Source organism: Danio rerio, chromosome 1 (assembly GCF_049306965.1).
Source record: "Danio rerio strain Tuebingen ecotype United States chromosome 1, GRCz12tu, whole genome shotgun sequence".
NCBI classification, from domain to species: Eukaryota; Metazoa; Chordata; class Actinopteri; order Cypriniformes; family Danionidae; genus Danio; species Danio rerio.
This window is the reverse complement of record NC_133176.1, coordinates 13,138,174-13,154,703: the sequence shown is the minus strand read 5'-3', so window position 1 is coordinate 13,154,703 and position 16,530 is coordinate 13,138,174. Positions and strand designations below refer to the sequence as shown.

At 37.2% G+C, this 16,530-nt stretch overlaps 2 protein-coding genes across 5 annotated transcripts in view; both read right to left on the bottom strand.

Moving 5' to 3' along the window:
• Positions 1-6,279: 6,279 nt before the first annotated feature.
• Positions 6,280-12,836, bottom strand: chst12b.1 (carbohydrate sulfotransferase 12b, tandem duplicate 1). The gene is made up of 3 exons (XM_005159821.6): positions 9,513-12,836; positions 9,337-9,417; positions 6,280-9,230 (listed from the first exon to the last, which is right to left on the bottom strand). Exons 2-3 carry the CDS (start codon positions 9,389-9,391, stop codon positions 8,164-8,166), a joined length of 1,122 nt encoding a protein of 373 aa, XP_005159878.1. The 5' UTR covers positions 9,392-9,417; positions 9,513-12,836; the 3' UTR covers positions 6,280-8,163.
• si:dkey-26i13.8 overlaps positions 11,764-16,530 on the bottom strand; it is a 22,845-nt gene continuing 18,078 nt past the window's right edge. For all 4 annotated transcript variants that reach the window (XM_073949386.1, XM_009306505.5, XM_073949385.1 and 1 more), the window contains 4 exons: positions 15,404-15,772; positions 13,230-13,401; positions 12,937-13,044; positions 11,764-12,836 (listed from right to left, as the gene is read on the bottom strand). In XM_073949386.1, coding sequence (XP_073805487.1) covers positions 12,676-12,836; positions 12,937-13,044; positions 13,230-13,401; positions 15,404-15,772 — 810 coding nt within the window. In that variant the 3' untranslated portion in view covers positions 11,764-12,675. The remainder of the gene's footprint in view (positions 12,837-12,936; positions 13,045-13,229; positions 13,402-15,403; positions 15,773-16,530) is intronic.

Here is a 16,530-nt window from a genome sequence, read left to right as displayed (position 1 = left end):
GACCTTCTTGCTGTGAGTGAACATGCTACCCAATGCGTAGCCCCTGTTTTTACTACCTTTAAAATATTCTTCCAAGTACCTGAGATGCTAATCTGCAAAATTAACTGGTTTTGTAAACAATATACTTTTTTCCCCTAGTTTGCCCTTATGCATTTGTCATTAGTCAATCTTCAATTAAATTTGCTGGAGAGACCCTGAATTTCCTCAGCTGTCGCAGATGGTACAGTCTTGCCTGGCTCTATTTACTTGCCTTTCAATGTGTGTAGTCCAAGTCAGGTTCTCAGAGATAATTACACCGAGATACTTGAAACTACTCACCCTCTCCACGGGGGTCCCACTGATCATAAGAGGAGTGTAGGGCTGCTGTTGTCTCCTCCTAAAGTCCATAATCAACTCCTTAGTTTTGTTTACATTCAGAAAAAGGAAATTGTCCTGGCACCATGATGTGAGCCTCTGAACCTCATCCAAGTACGCGGTCTTATCGTTATTGGAGATGAGGCCCAAAACCACAGTATCATCGGCAAATTTGATGATGGATGTGGAGCTATGAGAGGAAACGCAGTCATGCGTGTAAACAAGGACATAATGCATTCACTGGTTCAAGCCTCTGTTGGGCCAGTAGGCGTTTCTCTGTAGAGTTTGCATGTTCTCCCTGTGTTAACGTAGGTTTCCTCTGGGTGCTCTGGTTTCCCCCACAGTCCAAAGACATGCGGTACAGGTAAATTGGGTATGCTAAATTGTCTGTAGTGTATAAGTGTGAATGAGTGTGTGTGGCTGGGCGTCTCCCAGTGATGGGTTGTAGCTGGAAGGGCATTCGCTGCATAAAACTAAGCCAAAAAGAAAATGAATGAATGAATGAATTAAAAATACATTCCACAAAACACCAACCCTTATAAAAACTGTTTAAAAAACTATTTCCCAATATCCATTCGTTCATTCATTTTCTTGTCGGCTTAGTCCCTTTATTAATCCGGGGTCGCCACAGAGAAATGAAGTCAACTTATCCAGCACATTTTTACACAGCGGATGCCCTTCCAGCCGCAACCCATCTCTGGGAAACCCCCAATATCCAATTATATATTTTAATTGGACAAAGCAGACATTTTAAGAAGTTTTACGATTATGAAAATCCGCAAAAGGCTGCTTAGAAAATGAAGTTGTGACCCGACTTACTCCTGCACAGGCCACGACATTCACATCTATCTGTCCATGAACAAGTGTTCTGGTAAGTAAGTTACATGTTTATGACCCTGGTCGCAGAGCCAGCTTTCTGTGGTTCCAGCTGTGCCTTTGTTAAGCTGTTTTTTCCCTCTTTGTTGTGGTATTTTGTGTGTATACCTACAGTGCTAAACCATATTATGTAGAAAGATTAGCAGAGTAGTAAGCAAAAAATAATGATAGAAAAATTGTAAAAGTCCTGACTTTTTAAACGTATATAAAAAAAAAAAAAAAAAAAATATATATATATATATATATATATATATATATATATATACATTTTGTGGGGGTCAAGTTGTCCTCATTAAATCAGTGTCAAATGTGTTGTGGTACAAGCCTCTGGTCCAAGTATTTTCTTTAGGAGAACTAAATGTCTCTTCAAAGATTTTTTTAATGTAATTGCATGAAAATTTTTGTCCTCAAAAGTAAATCAGCTAATAAATCATACAGTACATAAAATGTCTTATGTTATCTGCTTTCTGTGAGGGTTTTGATTACATATTGGTTTGGGTTATAGGGTGGCATTAAAGTTTTGTGCTCTATAAAATAATTATGTCTATGGAGAGTCCTCCTCATACAATACACCAACCTTATAATTAAATTAGAATAACTCATGTTGGGCCGTTGAACTATTAGAAGTTAATGCACACCTGAAGTGAAGCGGAGTAGCTCTTACACCTTGGCTGTTCATTATTTATTAATAATTCAATGGACTGCAGCCAATTATTCTGGTTCTGGTTACTACACCCGAAGACATTGTTCTTTCAAATTTTGTATTTCTAGATATTCGTTATGTTGCCATGATATTTGGCATCTATGGTTTATTACAAAATGTTATTTCAAAGGAAATAAGAGTCTCAAACCTACATAATTAGTGTGCTGATCTGAAAATAATAGCACATAAGCCAACATTCATCAAACTATCTGAATCAAGCATTCAACAGCCCTGTAGTATAAAGATAAAAACACAAATCAGTTTTTTTAAAAACGTATTTAGACTAATTCTGCTAGGATTGCAAACCCCATTGTAAACAAAGAAACGAAAACATTATATTTAATGTGACGGTTAAAAATTTCCAAACTACTTGGAGATAAACTGTAAAGGAAACCTATGATGCAAAATCATCTTTTGTAAGCTGTTTGGACAGAACCCACAGTCATAATAGAGGGATATAAACACAAGTCTTTTTTTTTTTTTTAAATATCATTAAAATAGGATCTAAATCCCAGTAATATTGAGGCCCATCGCAACGTGATGTGGGAGTGTGGTTTCCCTGCCCACTGAATTGGTTGACATGAGTATATTAACATGTTAAGTATACATAGTAACATAGTAATGCATATAAACATGTCCACAGAACAGGATTTGCAAAGAAACGGTGATCAAAAGATCTGATCCAACTCTCTGTGATCAGCTGCACATCCAGAAGGAGTTTTAAAACATTTTTAAAACGGTGCTTGTGATAAAGAGAAGACAGTAAAATCACTGTAATATATATCAATCACTGTAATTCATAAGCGCTGGAATCAGCACAGCTAGAAACATCAGTTTATAACTATGAATGAGGAGAATGCTTCAAATACACAACAAGAGTCGAGAGTCCCGGTGTGTGGACGTTAAGTCTGGTTTATTTTGTTCAGTAGCATATTGGATCTCCATACAGCAGTGTATATTAACTTGTATCCTCCTGTCACATTTGCTGCAAGTAGACGAGCAAAACAGTGCAAACTTAAATGTGTGTACTGCTAACTTTGTAATGGGCATTTGTGTGTGACGTATCATCTCAGAAAGGCTTGAATAAACTCCACAACCAATACAACAAATAACCTTAGTATTTTGAGTCATAAACTGAATCTCTGCTTTATCCATGTCTGTCTCTGTCACTGACTGCTGTTTATCTGACTTGATGCAGCAGGAGAAAAGAGTAGTGTCTGTCTGTGGACTGAAAGAAGAGGCGTAACATGAAGGGGGGCCTAACATGTAGTACTGACGTAATTTGAAGTTATCGAGACCCACATGCCAAAACTGTTGTCAGCAAGATGGCGCTGTACCCATCAGTTATTAATGTCTACACCTACTCGACACCTAAACCCAACCATCACAGTTGTTAATGTGTACACCTTCTCCGACCCTAAACCCAATCATCAGTTATTAACATTTATACCTACCACAACCCTAAACCCAACCACCATAGTTATTAACATGTACACCTTCCCCAAACCGAAACCCAATCATCACAGTAATTAACATACAGCTGCGAGTGGCGGAGGCTTTCATACTTGACCTCTGCCATTGTACTGTTATTTGCAACCATAGAAGGCAACGCCGAGTAGGCTAACTGTCATGACAAAACAGATGAAGAAGTCAAAGTGTGGAGTTGCTAAATTAAGGAATATAATAATAAATCAAATAGGTTGTGCATAAATTTGGGGAAAACTCATGAAAACATTTGCTAAATAGTATTTCTGCCATCTTGCCAACAACATCTCATTGTGGCATCTCAAATGGTCCAATGGGATCTCAATACCTGCAAGTTACGCCTCTCTAACTTACTACGTTAGTTAAGCCCCTTCACGTTATGCCCCTCTCTTGCAGTTTGCAGACAGATACACTTGGGAGAAACAGACACTCATGTAGGAACAGTGGGCGGGGAGAACCAGTACATTTGCATTTAAAGGCACAGGCAACAAAAACAGCTACAATGTCCTCTAACCCCAAAATTTACACATTCAGCGTTGTATAGTACATAATCTGATGGGTATTTTAAGCTGAAACTCTAGAGAGACATTCTGGAGACACCAAAAACTTATCTTACATCTTGTAAAAGGGGTATGATAGGAGCCCTTTATTATATATTATTTCAGGTTTCTTTTTTCACTGTTGGTAGAAAGTGTAGCCAGCATGATCTGCTCTCTTTTTTTCTATTAATCTTTTTTTATTTTTTTGTATTAAGTTCAAATTATGTAGCAACATGTGGCACCTCTCTTGTGGGGGCACTGTAGGTTTTTAAGTAATAATGGACATGAGTCAGCGCGGACAGGGGTAACAGGAAGCCAAAATGTACTTATATCCTGTTCTTGTGGTCGACTCAGCCATTAGTATTGACCTTTATTCAGAAGCATCTCATAGAGGGGCGACTTTAAAAGAAGCTGCCACACAACCTTTCAAGCTGTCATACAGCAGAAGCGTAGGCAAGCTGAAGAGGGCGGTAATTCTTGACTCGGTGGAGAATTTGCCCTTGACCTTTCAGATTGTCCAGTTTTAGTCAGTTTGATAAGAACTAAAGCTAGATGGAGAAAGAGAGCAAGACAGAACAGATTTTTGCTCACTGGAATTACCGTGGACCTTTACTTCTCCGTTTTTGTACAGAAGAAATTAGACTTGTAACGAAGCACAGTACCGATATTTATCATGACTCATTTTAAATAACTGAAAAACATTTTACAACAATTAAAACTACATCATGTGTGTTTTTTTTGTCATAAAAATAAAATAAATATAATTCATTTTTAAAATAAATATCATTACAGAAAACGTAATTGATCATTTTAAAAATGTAGTCAACTAGGGTTGGGTGATGTTGACCAATTTGGCATTGTTCGATGTCTAATGTGAAACATTGTGATGGACGATGGCATCTTCATCATAGGTGGCGGTAAATAAATTATTTATTAATAATTAATTAATTCAGAACTAATTAACTTATTTTTAGCCTACCGTTTCAACTACCTGACACGCATGGTCTTTGTTTTACCCATAACCAAATCATAAATAAATAAAGTTACACACAAATTACCACCTGTCAATCACTTTTTCGGCAGGACTCTGGCATAATTAAGCAGAGTGATCTGTGTTTTTATAATGGCGTCGACAAGCTTGGTTGGTAAAAACGGTGCACAACCAGGGCTTAATTTAACCTCATTTTACTGATCTCCGTCACACAACCCACATGATTCTTCTGCGACTCACCTACCCTCTTCACTTTCGTCCATGACTCAACCCGCTGCCTTGTCCCCACCCACTCCGCTTTTCATCTTCGTCTTCACCTTCACCACTACCACCCCGGCCCCCAGGCTTCACTTTCGATCGCTGTTACCTTTCCCTCCTCTAGTAGCATGCCGGATCTGTAACCCTGGTCTGTTCCGGGACCTCAAAATTTACTAATTAAACACTGTGCACAACCAACAGGAACCAACCAACAGTATCTGAGGTTTTAGCTAAAATTACTAAGTACAAGCGTGAAAGCGAAATACTGAAGCAGTGTACTGACGCTGTGACACCTGATTCAAAAGATAGAAGAGTCGTTACAGAGAGACAAGATCAATTAAATATCACGTTTAACAACTATAGTGAGGCGCGATCCAGTGGTACATCCTTGATAATTGTCCGACGTGCAATGCTCTCTGGGGTTTTGTGCTCAAAGCAGCCACTGACTGCTAGAGCTCAGAGTCAGATGTGCAGGTATGCTGCAGCCCGTGTGTGTGTGGTCACATGATGTGCGTTTTCAGCGATGTAGTGTGGACGAAGATCTTTTCAGAAAAGCTAGATGAAACGCCAGTGTAGACGTGGATCCTTTTCATTCTAAAATGCCATTTTAAAACATCAGTGTAAATGGGGCCGTGTGTGTATTTTTCACGAGTGGGTTGCTGTTGCGACAGGGTCGGGGCGGCGGATCGCGGTGCCGGCTCAGCATCGTGATGTCTGTCGGCCATCAGCGATGGATGATGGCATCGTCTGTTGACCCAATCCTACAGTCAACATTCATGATAATAATTGAATACTATTATTAATAGCCAAATCAATTTTAGTGCAATTTTTTTTGTTGCTGGCAAATTTATGTATGCTGGTTTTCAAGTTACTGATTGAATGAAGGTAGTGATAGGTGTATTTTCACCCATTGAACTAAAAAGTTAAGAAAATATGACCCCCAAAAGATTTTATTTACTAATATTATATATTTCTATAACAATATTCTTACACAATGTATTATATTGATAAAACTTTAGAAACTGATTATGTCTCAATCAAGAAAATTAGACATCAGACTTTCAGATAATGTAATATGTAACTGTCTCCAAATCATTTTATTGATCTTCTTTTGCTGACAGATGTCTTGTTTCGATTAAAAATAGGAGAATCTAATTTCGCTGAACTTTGGAGGTCTGTGAAAATATGCTTCATTTCATAAATTCAAGATTTTCTTCCTCCCAGCATTAAAGATTTATGAGATCTGTCAAAATTTCAGAGCTCCAAGTGCTGCTTACGTAGATGCAGTTTATTAAGCTTGCTTCAAAAAATCAGTAAAGACACACTGCACCCTTGTGGTCAAAACAAACCAATGCACAGGTTCAGTAAATCCTAGCTATACTGAAAAAAATATTCATTGGATTTACATTTTTTTTTAAAGGTGAGTGGTTACAAACTATTTACATGGGCTGAATTTAAACAAGCAAATTAAATAGAGTAATCTTCAACTTAATTTGTTTGTTTAAATTCAGCCCAAATAAATATGTTTACAAACACTTGCCTTTAAATAATTGTAAATCCAATGAAAAAAAATTTCTGTGTACTTTCCAGATTGTTTGTATTCATAAATTCAGTGTATGGACAACCTAATAATCAAGTGCATATCACTGAAAACCTATAAGGGCTACATGAAAACCCAAATCACTAAGCAAGCAAACTGCTCACCTGGTTTTAACCACATAAATTAGATAAATTTAGGTATCAAAACATACTATACATTGTTGCCTCACAGCAAGAAGGTTGCTGGTTTGAGTCCCGGCTGGGCCAGGATGTGTTTCTGTGTGGAGTTTGCATGTTCTCCCCATGTTCGCGTGGTTTAATTGAATAAACTAAATTGGCTGTAGTGTATGAGTGTGTGTGTGGATGAATGTGTATAGGTGTTTCCCAGTACTGGGTTGCAGCTGGAAGGGCATCCGCTGTGTAAAACATATGCTGGAATAGGTGGTGTTTCATTCCCCTGTGGTGACCTCTGAAATAGAGACTAATGTTGAGTTCAGACTGCATGATTTTAGTCCTGATTTTGACAGGATTTTAGAAATCGCAGACAAACGGGTGAAATTACAAGCAAATCGGTGCTCGTTCATGTGAGTAACAATTACATAGTGTGAACTGTCAAAGACACGATCTAAGAGTAAGTAAAATGTGTTCTGATTGAAAATAAGGCAATTATAATTACCTACAGCCAATGAGAGAGCAGCATTCACAAGTATGGCTATCTGCAGGCCAGTGGTGGTTGGAGGAGAAATTAAAAGAGCTTCTTTTCAATCTATTTGGCCCAAGAAATGGAGGAAAAATTTGAGTAAATTTGGCTGATGCACCCGTGTCTGTTTGACGTGTCATCGGAGCAATACCACGACCGGGTCGAAACAGAAAAAAGTTGAGGAAAAATTGATAATTCCCTTCAAAGGTCAGGTGAGCAAAATAAGTACATTTTCTACCCCACTAAAGGCTTCTTTCCGATTATGTAATCAATAACAAAATATCCTGCGTGACCTCGCGTTGTTTCCATGTCACTTCTCGAGTGTGTTTGGTTGTGAGACGTAGTTTAGACAAAGTTGTCGGCGATTCTTCCTATTTTGAACTCATGCAGTGTAAAACCCCCTGTCCCCAATCCATTCTACAATGTAAACAAAGCAGCAACGAAACGCGAGCCCAGATAGTCATGCAGTGTGAAAACATCTGTGACGCCACTGCTTTGAAAATCGTACAGTCCGAACTCGGCATAAGCCGAAGGAAAATAAATGAATTAGTTATCCATGTGGAACTCTTAAATTCCAAATGTGAAAGATTCTTTATTGTGGAAATAAAAAAATGCACAAATTAGTTCTTATGTTTACTGTAAGTTTTTAGGAACCCAAATGGTTCTTCTGTTGCACTCCTGTAATAACCCCCTTTTGGAACCTTTATTTTCAACAGCATTAGAAAAGCGTTTCAGGTTTGTTGTATCCAAACAATCTGAAATCTGCTTCATAGAGACTGTAAAGTTTTCTCCTGTCTGCTACTGAAACGTTTGCAAACCATTCCCGCTCCCATTTTACAGCCGTCCTATTACGGTACCCTGGGGGGAAACGAATCTGATTACTGAGTCCAAGAATCTTCAGCAAATGTTCTGTGTCCTCATGAAGAGTTTCTAGTTTCCCAACAAAGTCATAGTCAATTTGGCATGGATGGCAAAGTCTGTGCATCTGCTGCCAATGCTCATTGAACGGCTTCTCCTTCTCAGTCTGTGGATCTAACAGATACTTAATGAAGTGAGTAAAGGACAGTCTGATGCCTGCACTGAAGGCCTCTTGAGCCGAAGTGGGGGGCTGAGAAATATTAGCATAACGCTGAAGCATTGTGGAGCCGAACTGTTTGTAGAAATCCTCATTTGGCAGAGCAAACTTGTTCCGGAAAGCAGAAATCAGTCGTACAAAAGGATCCCGTACAAAGAGGAACTTAGTGTAGTTCTTCAGCTTGTGATGCATCAGAGGACGTGAAAAATGACCAAAAAGCCTCCAAAACTTGTTAAATGTCAAATGCACAGTAGCATTATGGGATAAAGCTGAAGGTATGTCAAGGGGATCCAGATATGGAGCTCCATCAGGTGCCTTCAGCTTCTGGCTGAGCACAATCATGATTCGTTTCCAGTTGGTACAAGCTACCTTGGGTACAAAACAGTAAATCACACCGTGACGATCGTCCACAATGAGATGGTCCAGCTCTTTGCTTGGAATTTGGTCAAATGTCCTAAATTTTCCAGGGAAAATCAAACTGCTGTTGGCTTGACAAAGTTCTTTTATTATACGTTTGCGACGTGCTTGACGAAGTTTGAGGTTTTTGGAGGAAGACTGCATGAACATGTGCGTTAGATTGTTTGGATGAGCTGAGATGATTGTCAGGTTTGGTTTGACTGACCTGCTCGACTCTTTCCAGATAAACAAATCCTCGCTTGTCCAACGTTCAGAGAACACAACACTTGCTGGGAGCGCAGGTGTTGATAAAGCTGCGTGCAGATAAAAAGTCCCATCTTTCACATCATCCCAGTGAATTATAATGAAGAATATGATAAACAATGTTCCCAACAGAAGGAAAAACTGCAGCTGCCTCACCATTTTCACTGGAAATCTGTCTGTAATGGATCCCATCTTGAATGTGTAACATCATCTCTGAAATAAGTCAAGTTGGGAATTCTAGGGGGAAACATCATAAATATATAAATAACTGCACGATCTTTTAAAGTCTCAATTTAGAAATGTCCACACACAAAACATGATCAATAACTCACCCATATTTTGTCCTTTTGTGCTCCACGTTTCAGAATGTTTCACTGCAAATCTCTCAGGAGGCAGGAATGCTTGAAGTTACATATGTAAACTCACAGTAGGGTGTGAACACAGGAAAATCGCTCCGCCTTTCAGCCGGGACTAAATCATATGCTGTTATTCCAGACGGTTCAACTAAAAGTATCACAAGTATTCACAGGAAACCACAGCTAAAAACAGCCGGGCAGACTTGCAGTGTCGAGTTCAGAATGAAAAAGAAAACCAAAAACACTTACGAGTTATTCTATTTTTCTGTTTCCCATGGTTATTTTAATCCTTGAGATTGAGTGGGATTTTGGAGGGGTTGTTCTCATGTGAAGAAGCAATAACACACATCTAAACACAGACTGTTCCAGTGAATAATGTATTATGATGGATTTATTACTTTAAATATATGTTCTAAATTCTAGCAGCTAAAAAAATACACTCGTCTATTCAGTGTTCAGTTGGATGCAGATATTTAATCAGTAAAATCTAATGGTGCATTTAGGCATTTAGACATGGTCAATAAAAAATTGTTAAAGTTCAAACTGAGAAACATTCATTCATTTTATTTTTGGCTTAGTCCCTTTATTAATCCGGGGTCGCCACAGCGGAATGAACCGCCAACTTATTCTGCACGTTTTTACGCAGTGGATGCCCTTCCAGCCACAACCCATCTCTGGGTAACATCCATGCATACTCATTCACACTCATACACTGCGGACAATTTAGCCTACCCAATAAACTGAGGAACAGAATGGAGAAAAGAAAAGTAATTTAAAGAGCTAGTTCACAGAGAAGTTTTAATTTACTCACTATTTACTGACCTTCAAGTGGTTCCAAACCTTATGAGTTTCTTTGTCAGGTTGAACAGAAACACAATAATATCCAGCTGCAGACCCACACACGTTTCAGCACGCACAATCCAGGACACACAATCTAGGCAGGGGAGAACCATATATGGTTACGACGAATGTTAATGTTATTAACGTCTTCTCGGACCTTGTCATCAAAATATTTTATACATATATATTGTTAATAAATAGTGTACACAATAGACAATAGTGTATATACTATTTTACAAATATGGCGTGAATGAGATGAGGTGAATGAGGAACGTTGTTTCCGATCGCCATTCAATATAATAGACTGAACAGTTTACTATCAGTCGTCAAAGATGAGTCAGTATAGCAGATATTCATTTGCTGGCTTTTCTGAAACATTTTTTAGAGCTATATAAACAATCTAAATTGGACAGGTTTAATAAATATAATGCATTCAATATTATGAAGGAAATAATAGCAAGTTCATATGTATAGGCTATATTACATCTTTATGTAAAATAAATCTTTTTACATTCAATACATGTATAACACTATATTTATATTTCACTCCAGCGATTGGATAGTATTTATTTGCGTAACCAAATAATAGTCATTAGTGTTTTAACTAATTATTTTTAGTTACATAATGTGAGTACCAAAACTGCACAGATGTTAAAATGATTGTAACAATATAATAATGAAATAATGACAGAAATGGGAACCTCTAAACTGTCCACAAACATGGACGATCTTGATCGCCATATTTTGTGATAGGTGGCGATAATACACTTAAGGAGGTAGTCATCCTTAAACAAGAATAAATAGAAGACGGATTCGTCGTTAACCATATATTGTTCGGCCCTGCCTTGATCATGTGTCCTGAATTGTGTTTGCTGGAATGTGTATTTGGGTCTGGGGGTCTGCAGCTGGATATATCTCACAAAAGCAGATATTTTTAAGAAAGCCAAAACCCATTGATTCCCATAGTAGGAAAAACAATTGCTATAGAAGTCACTGGTTACAGGTTTCCAGCTGTGAAGGTCTAAAACAAGTAAAAGGTGAGAAAATGATGACAGAATTTTCATTTATGAGTTAAATATCTTTTTAGGTGCCTGTCAACACTGGGTATTTCAGAATCTGGGGATCTACTGGGATTTTCAAACATTTACAGGGAATGAAAAAGAGAAAATATCTAGTGAGCAGCAGACCTGTGGGTTAAAATGCCTTGTTGCTGCCGGAGCTCAGAGAATGACCATGTAGGCTGGTTTTAACTGAGATGAAGGCAACAGTACTTAAAATATCACAAAAGCATATTACAGTACATGCTGTGGTATGCTGATACAATAATCTGTCCTTACTTACAATTAAATTACACTTCAGCGTACTTATTTGATAGTTATGGTGATACATTATCAAACAATGATGTGATTGATCAGGCCTCAGTTTGCTCTATTGTTAATTTGTAAATTTAGTTAAGCTGATTAAATAAGTGACTCATGCAATCTCCTTGGAGCAACCAAAATGAACGTTCACACCTGAAATATTACTTGTTGCTCTTTAATTCGATCATATTGAATCATTGATCATAAGAAGGTCACTGGTTCGAGTCCCGGCTTGGTCAGTTGGCATTTCTGTGTGGAGTTTGCATGTTCTCCCAGTGTTGATGTAAGCTTCCTCCGGGTGCTCCGGTTTCGCCCACCAGTCCAAATGCATGCGCAATAGGTGAATTGGATAAGCTAAATTGGCCGTAGTGTATGGGTGAGAATGAACTTATAGGGCATTTTCCAGTACTGAGTTGCGGCTGGAAGGGCATCCCCTGCGTAAAACATATGCTGGAATAGTTGGTGATTCATTTCGCTGTGACGACCCCTGATAAATAAGGGACTAAGCCCACGGAAAATGAAGGGATGAATATTAAATTATAGTATAACCAGTAAAACATTTTGGTGCTCATACTAGACCACAGATATGAATCATAAGTAACAGAAGATTATTTGTGGATGGTGGATTGATTTTTTTGACCATTATACAGCCATGTTTTTGTATTTATTTTTCCAGAATTAGGAGTTGACTCGATAATGACAAAAACAAATTCATTCTTAACCATAGTTTATTTTTAAGCTCTTATTTACATGTTTTAAATGTGATCATTAAAAATATTGTCAGTGCTGTCTGAGGTAAAACGTATAAAATCTCAAAAGGCTAAAAATCTTCAATACATTTCTGTTAAAAAGCTATAATAAAAGTAATGTAAATTTACAACGTTCTTCGCTGTACATTGCAAAGCAAAAAGTAGATCTCTCTTATAAGCACTAAAAACTCAGACGTATGACTTTTTTACAGCATGTTTGTTCCTTTGCCGTGTTTCGTTCTTTCTGTTGACATCGGCCATTGCTTTTTGTTTAGGATTTTCATTGGTGGACTTCTTGTAATTGCCTGCTTGCTGGAGGAGACTGCTGGGGTAACAAACATCTCCTTGGCCTACAAACATATCTTAGTCAGCTTAAGTTGGCCATTAGCCTCCCAAATTAATTTCACAATTTAAAAAAGACTGATGATAATAATAATAAGAAAAGCTCACCTCGCTGTCGTTTGTAGACGGCCTGCGCTCGTTTGGTGTCTGAGTGTTTTTGATGGATGGTGCTGGGTGGTGTTCCCCTGATCTCCAACTTTTGAAACTGTACTTCACCTAAATTGATTAAATGCCAAAGTTTGTTTCCAACATCTCAAGTGTGCACAACAAAAGCAACACATTGAAAAATGTTTTACTCTTTCTGTAAAGCCAGCAATCACTTTAAGTCTGCGTTTTGTAAAGGAGATCACATCCTCTTTGCTTGAATTTGGAAAAATCTTTGAAACGCTGTAGTTTTTTACCTGTAAAGTGAGAAACCGGGATTTTCACTTTTGCTACTGGAGGTGTTGCAGGGTTTGCAGGACCGCCATTGAGTGGCTGGATGATGTTTAATGCTGGCCGCACAAGGTGGTTGTCTGAGATGCTTTCCAAAGCTGGATACCTGGAAGCATTTTGTCTTGGTTTTTGTACCTGCTGTGAACACAAATCAGTAATGGTTAAAATGACTAGGTTTGAGAATGTAACTTAAAATAGACAGATTCCACATATTTTTATCAATTTAGGTAGGTAGTAGGTAATCATTTGTTGTGAGTTTCACTGAAAAGAATGCAATAACACATTGTAAATATTTTTGTTAGTATGCTTAAAGTGATATGTATTAATAAAAAAATGTAATATATATTTTTTTCATTTTCAACGATTTTAAACAATAATATAGTGGAATGTTATTACAATTTAAAACATTTGTTTTCATTTAAATATATTTTAAATACCTCAGTTTGTCACAGGGGCATGAATGAAATGTTCCTGAATGAAAGTGAAGCTGCTACACTGCAGTTAAATGTCGAAAAATAAAAACGAAACACTCAAAATTACATTCCTCCAATAACTCTGGAGGAAACGTGGATAGCGTCACGACGTAATGTTGTTAATCGATCTATGTGCTATAACATCATGAAAGGAACATTTAAAAGGCAACTTGTATAAACACCTTATCATAATTTTGTCTCATTTAGATTAAGGCAAATCATTAGATTACTGATGTCCATGTAAACAGTCATAAGCCCCGACCCTACAAAAAAGTTCACTGATTTAGGTGACAGCCTTTCCACAGATTAATAGTAAGCTAATGTGATGTTAATTGCATAACATAAATCTTGCATTCATGCTAACAAACAAATGATCAACAGAAATATATTAATGCAATTCAAATATATAAAATATGAAGTGATGTATGCTTTAAACTTACATTTTATTGTTCAATTAAAATGATTAATATATATATATATTTTTTGACAAATAATTTTGGATGTATCAGTTCAGGCACCGTTTTGGCACCGGTATAAATTTAAAGTATTGATTTAGCACTGATATCGAAATAACCCCAAACAATACCCAACCTTAGTCTTCAGTGTCACATAATCCTTTATAAATTATTGTAATTGGATGATTTAGTACTAAAATAATTCAAATAAAAATAAGTTTAGCAAAAAAGAGAAATAAAAAAAAAATTAAATATTGCATTATCGATATTGACTACATTACTGCTGCTTAATTTTTTTTATAGCTCTGATGCATTTTTTTACAGGATTCGTATATTAATAAAACATTTGGTACCACTTTAAAATAACGGTCCATTAGTGAATGTTAGTTAATGTATTTACTAACATGAACAAACAATTAGTAATACCTTTATTACATCACTTGTTCAAATTTGTTAATGTTAGTCAATGTTTAATAATATATAATAATATTTAAGTTAAATAATGACAGTTCATGTTAACTCACAGTGCATTAACTAATGGTAACAAACACAAATTTAGATTTTAATAATGCACCTTAAGGCATGCTTAACCAATAGTTTAACAAATAGCGCAAGAGCAGCAGAAAGCAGTGTGGGTAACTTTAGTGAGAATTATTTGAGTACAATATTAGCAAAATGACCTCTAAGCCATGGAGATGTGTTTGTACAACACAACACAGGTGGTAAAAAATATAATAGTATGACCCTTAAATATTTACAAATATATAGCTTTAGTTAAAATAGAGCACTTAAGGACAAATATTTCAACGATTAAATCAGCCCTGAAATAATCTGCATGTGCGTTACTCTCGACAGCATACTGAGAGAAAACGAAAGTAACTCGAACAGTAGTATAGTGCTTAAAATGTCCAGTAGGTGGAGTCAAAACCACAAGTGGTTATATGCAGTGATAGTGATTCAAAAATATGTTTTGGGGGCAGAATCTCTTTATATTTTTGATGTCAGTAGCATGCCGAAGGGAGGAGAGAGAGTGTAAGGCAGAGGGACCGGCAGTTTGAGACCCCTGTATTAAAAGCTTCTGTCTTTAAAAAACAAATCATACTGATCCCAAAACTTTAAATGGTAGAGTGTATTTATATATTAACATAACTAAAACTCACAGAAGCACAAACACATGGAGGTGCACATACTGTACTGTAGATGTGATCATACCCTTTTACTTGCTTCAAAAGATCTGGACCTCTTTTTGTGCTGCTGTTTCTCAGGCAGCTCCGTTCTGCCTTCTGTTCTCTTGGGGTCCTGCTTAGACTGTGAGCTACCTCCATGTCTTTGGTGGCTTCTTCTGACCTCAGCTGACTCATCTGGCAAAGTAGAAACTAGGCTGTCCATGCTCACTGAGGACTTGAGCCCTGCGGCCAAACCCATACCAGCCATCCTGGAATTGGACTTTGCTTGAAGGCGAGAGCGCCGTTTCGCTGCTATGACCGAGATGCTTTTAGTGTCGCTGACAATTTCCCTCAGAGTGTCTGGACTCACAGATTCAGTTGGACATATAGGAGTTGAATCCTTAACAGCACAAACCTGCTCAAAAAACATTCAGCCACATTATAGACTGCACATAACGGAGATGAAAACTTTATCTATGGCCCTGTTTACAATAGGTGTAAAGATAATATCATTAATGGTCAGATGAGAGGCATTATTTTTGACATTTGTTGCCTTATAATAAAAAGTAAAAAGTAATTCAATAAAAGGATCTGGGCTATTGTTAACCCCTGTGTATTGTACAAATTTATTACCCTTTTTGTTATGTTTGTGGCTGTTTTTGCCCCATTGACTTCCATTATAACCACATTCTTTAAATGAAAAGCCTTGAATCCAAATTATCATGTATTTTTGATTGTTGGTGGTTTTCTCTGTTGGGAAGTGGTAAAACTGGTCATTTTTACTGTTGATGATCAGTTGGCACCATTAGCCCTTTATATAGGCCTGTGATAAAAAAGTTTTTGGCTTTTATATGGAGTTCTATGGAGTAAAATTCTGCGTACATAAATACACTAACTATGTTTACTATGTTCTAACAGGTAAGGTGCTTAATTTGATTTTCCCAGACAAATTAAGGCAAGTACACAAAGGCCTTTCTTACACACATTATACATGGTTTCTGCTACATTCATTCTTCCATGGCGGAGCGCCACGCCAAAATTCATCCCACCACAGCTACATTACAAAATCTCATTCAAAACATTGTTGTGTTTTTTTTTTTAGTAGCGCGTAATAATCGCACCAAAACGTATTAAAAAATAAGTGAATTATAACAGCACAAACTTTTCTGTAAT